This window comes from Propithecus coquereli, unplaced genomic scaffold (genome assembly GCF_000956105.1).
Source record: "Propithecus coquereli isolate 6110/MARCELLA unplaced genomic scaffold, Pcoq_1.0 Scaffold40, whole genome shotgun sequence".
Taxonomy (NCBI): Eukaryota; Metazoa; Chordata; class Mammalia; order Primates; family Indriidae; genus Propithecus; species Propithecus coquereli.
The window spans coordinates 2,350,832-2,354,423 of record NW_012149730.1 but is presented as its reverse complement, the minus strand read 5'-3'; the positions used below and the strand labels follow the sequence as shown (position 1 = coordinate 2,354,423).

Here is a 3,592-nt window from a genome sequence, read left to right as displayed (position 1 = left end):
AAATAAATTAGGAAAAACAGTAACACAAAGAAAAAATAAAGACAATTCATGAAAGCAAAAATGGCATAAGTGCCAACATAATTATGTACATAAAATATTGGTACATCTCACTATTACTACTGAAAAATATAAAAATAAAACAATGTCTTCACTAATATGTTTTAAAATGTTTATTGAGTATTTAATATGTAAGCTGCTATTCTATATTCCATAACACATAACATGGTTGTCACCTTCAGGAATGAAAAGGACATTAGTCTTACTTCAGGTTAAAGTATATTTTAATCTTCTCTATTCAATTTGTTATAATTCGTTGTTAATTATTCTACAAAATGTGAGTCTCTGTGTATGTATATGTTTGTGTATACATATTCCTTCTTGTTCTATTTTTTTCCATTCTTGGAATCTTATCTAAATAAAACTTCATTACTTTCAATATAGATTACTGCAACTAGTTTGCTGTAGTCACTTTCCCTCTAAACTAATCTACATATATCTGCCAGGTCACTTTTCTGAAAGAAAATTATCATTTCACATTCCTGCCAGGAAATTTGAAATGTTTCAAGCACTCTCCACAGGATCAGATATAATGTCTTCCATTAACTAGACAGCATTAATCAAAGAAGACTCTTCTACACATTCAAACATTTAATTGATGCTATGTTAATTTATTGAGGCTTGGAACAATAAAGACCCTCTGTCACAATTCCATGAGAGTCATGAGAATTAGTAATGACAGTTACTATTGAGTTTCACCTGATTTACCGTAGCTGTGAAATTTGGATTAAGATTTGTCAAGCAATTTTGAAATCCTATTCACGCAATTTTTAACAAACACAGTCTAGTGATTTAGAGATTCATGTTTTGTGTAGAACACTTTTTTTTTATCTTTTTATGTCCCTTATTTATGAAAGCATTTTAATAAATTAAAATTTGTAGTGTAGGATAAAGTTTATTTAAAAATTTTACAATTCCTCATAACTTTTTTAAGAACATTTATCACCTCCTTATTTCTCAGGCTATAAATGAAAGGGTTTAATAACGGAATTACTATTGTGTAAAATATTGCCACTGGTATATCCTTATCCCCTTTTTCAAATGGTCGAATATACATGAGAAGACAAATGTAGAATATTGAGACAGAGAGAAAGTGGGAAGCACAGGTAGAAAATGCTTTACCTCGCCCCTCCTTGGATTTCATTTTGAAAATAGTGAAAAGGAGGAAGACATAAGAGATTAAGACAGTGGCAATGGTAAAGATTTGAATTGGCATTGAAAAAATATATATCATTAGTTCATTAATAAAAGGATCAGTACAAGAGAGTCTATAGAGTGGAAGTATATCACAGATAAAGTGGTCAATTACATTAGACTGGCAGAAAGTTAACCTCAATAGAAGCCCTACATGAATCATGGAATGTAGGCTACTAGCTATGTAGGTCCCTATGGTCATCTGAATGCAGAGTTTCTTCGACATCTTGATGTGGTACTGCAGTGGGCTGCATATGGCCACATAGCGGTCATAGGCCATTGCTGCCAGAAGAAAGCAATCTGCGGTTTCAGCAAAGCAGAGAAAATAAAATTGTGTCATGCATTCATAGAGAGAAATACTTCTGTCCTCAGAAAAGAAATTCTCTAACATCTTGGGGGTAGCGGCACAGGAGCAACAGGAATCCATCAGAGCCAGGTTGCCCAGAAAGAAATACATTGGTGTGTGCAGATGATGTTCTGTATAAATTAACACCACCAAACCAAGATTTCCCACCATGGTGATCACATAGATGGCAAAGAACACCACGAACAGAAGGGTCTTCAGCTCTGTGTTATCTGTAAATCCCGTGAGGATGAACTCAGTTGTCAAAGAGTGGTTGTCTTTAGCCATTTCTGGCTTCTTTGCTGAGACATAAATTGTAAAGAAATTGAATTGAGATTCTAAAGCAGAATGTGTCCAATTCTCCCCCTCTAATTTCTGTATGCACAAAAGGGAAGGACTTCTTCTTCAATCATCTTATGCTGTCTCCTAAAAATTAGCACACTCACAATAGTTCAAGTCATGTGAGAAGAAATGCATCATGGATGTGCACACAGGGGTTGTCTGGAAATATTTGTGTGAATTCCCAGGGCAAAAAAACATTTTCTGCATGGGTTATCCTGTGCCAACATACAAATTCATGATCATTATAAATAATTTGCCACTTCTAAAATTAAAAGACATTTTATTATGATTCTTTTTCTCCAGGGGCAAAAAAACAAGTTTTAAATAGTATCCTATGGGATCAATATTATATTTAAATATAAATTCCTCTTTAGACATTTAAACATCTAAATGTCTAATTTTAAAAATTGCACAGAATTACAGTAAGTTTGAAACATGCTTTTGCTAGCTTAGTAACCCTTTCCAGATAAGATCACAAAAGATTTTTTAAAAAGATCTACTTATCCTTTAAGACAGGTTAAGAATATAGAACATCTATAGATTTTTAAAAAGTTAATTTGGTTATCATTTTTATATTCATTTCAACATATTCTGGATCATACTCCTATCTTGGTATGACAAATTTCCCAAGGAATTATTACTCTTAATTATCCATTTATCCTAATACTTCCTGTCTCTAGTTTTAAGTGTTTTACATGCATGTCTAACATTATAAGATTTGGTGACACTGTCCCCACTCACAGTGTGAATATTCTTCATGATAAATATTTATCTTACACTCTCTCAAATGTCTCGGTATAAACTAATGTCTATTTTTGGTGAGTTCCAAGGAAGTTCCCCTTATATCTGCTTATTTAAGCTTACAAATTCATATTTACTCCTAATCTGTATATATTTATTGGAGTTCCATGATCAGCCAAATTTATTATATATTTATTAAAGCATGTCATCTATAACATTATATTAGTTCAGATACAGAAACAATATGGGTTTTAAAAAGTGATAAAATCATCTTTCTTCTCTTTTAGAGACTGCTAAAAGTCTTTGACTTCAGCATATTTCTAACAGACAATTTTGGAGAAGAGCCCACCATAGTTACTCAAAATATTAATACATTATTTTAAAAACATATTTTGGTTGGTTTTTCTCTGTTCCTTACTCTTGTCTACAAGAGTAGACTTTTCTATTCACTCACGTAATATGGTGAGGTTTTCTGGAGATTTATCACCAAAGGCTTGTAATCAAATGAATAAAATATATTTTCCATTATATTTTAGGTTATCACTCTTTTAAAAAATCTTCAGAATTATAATATTTTGAAGAAACACTTTATAAAAATAAACAAATACTGCTTGTCATCTTTATTTTAGTATCACTTAATGGTAAATCAACTGAAAATATTTATGCGAATTTTGGAAACATGAATTTTATTTTTAATAATTACCATTTTATATAGAATATGTTGTATCAGAATATAATGAGTGAAAACTCATTTCTCTTCTTCAGTATGAAACATAATTATTCAAATGAGGTGGAAATCAATTTTATCATACATCCCAGAATTATTCTATAGAGTTATTTATAGCCTTACCTATATATTTGCTGATGAATATATGGTTCTTTTGAACACAGAATGGTCAGAATGATCCACTTAAT

The 3,592-nt window shown here is 31.2% G+C and overlaps 1 protein-coding gene across 1 annotated transcript; it reads right to left on the bottom strand.

Annotated features, from left to right (window-relative positions):
- Positions 1-952: 952 nt before the first annotated feature.
- LOC105817172 (olfactory receptor Olfr180) lies at positions 953-1,882 on the bottom strand. The gene has a single exon (XM_012652807.1). It carries the CDS (start codon positions 1,880-1,882, stop codon positions 953-955), a length of 930 nt encoding a protein of 309 aa, XP_012508261.1.
- Positions 1,883-3,592: the final 1,710 nt, after the last annotated feature.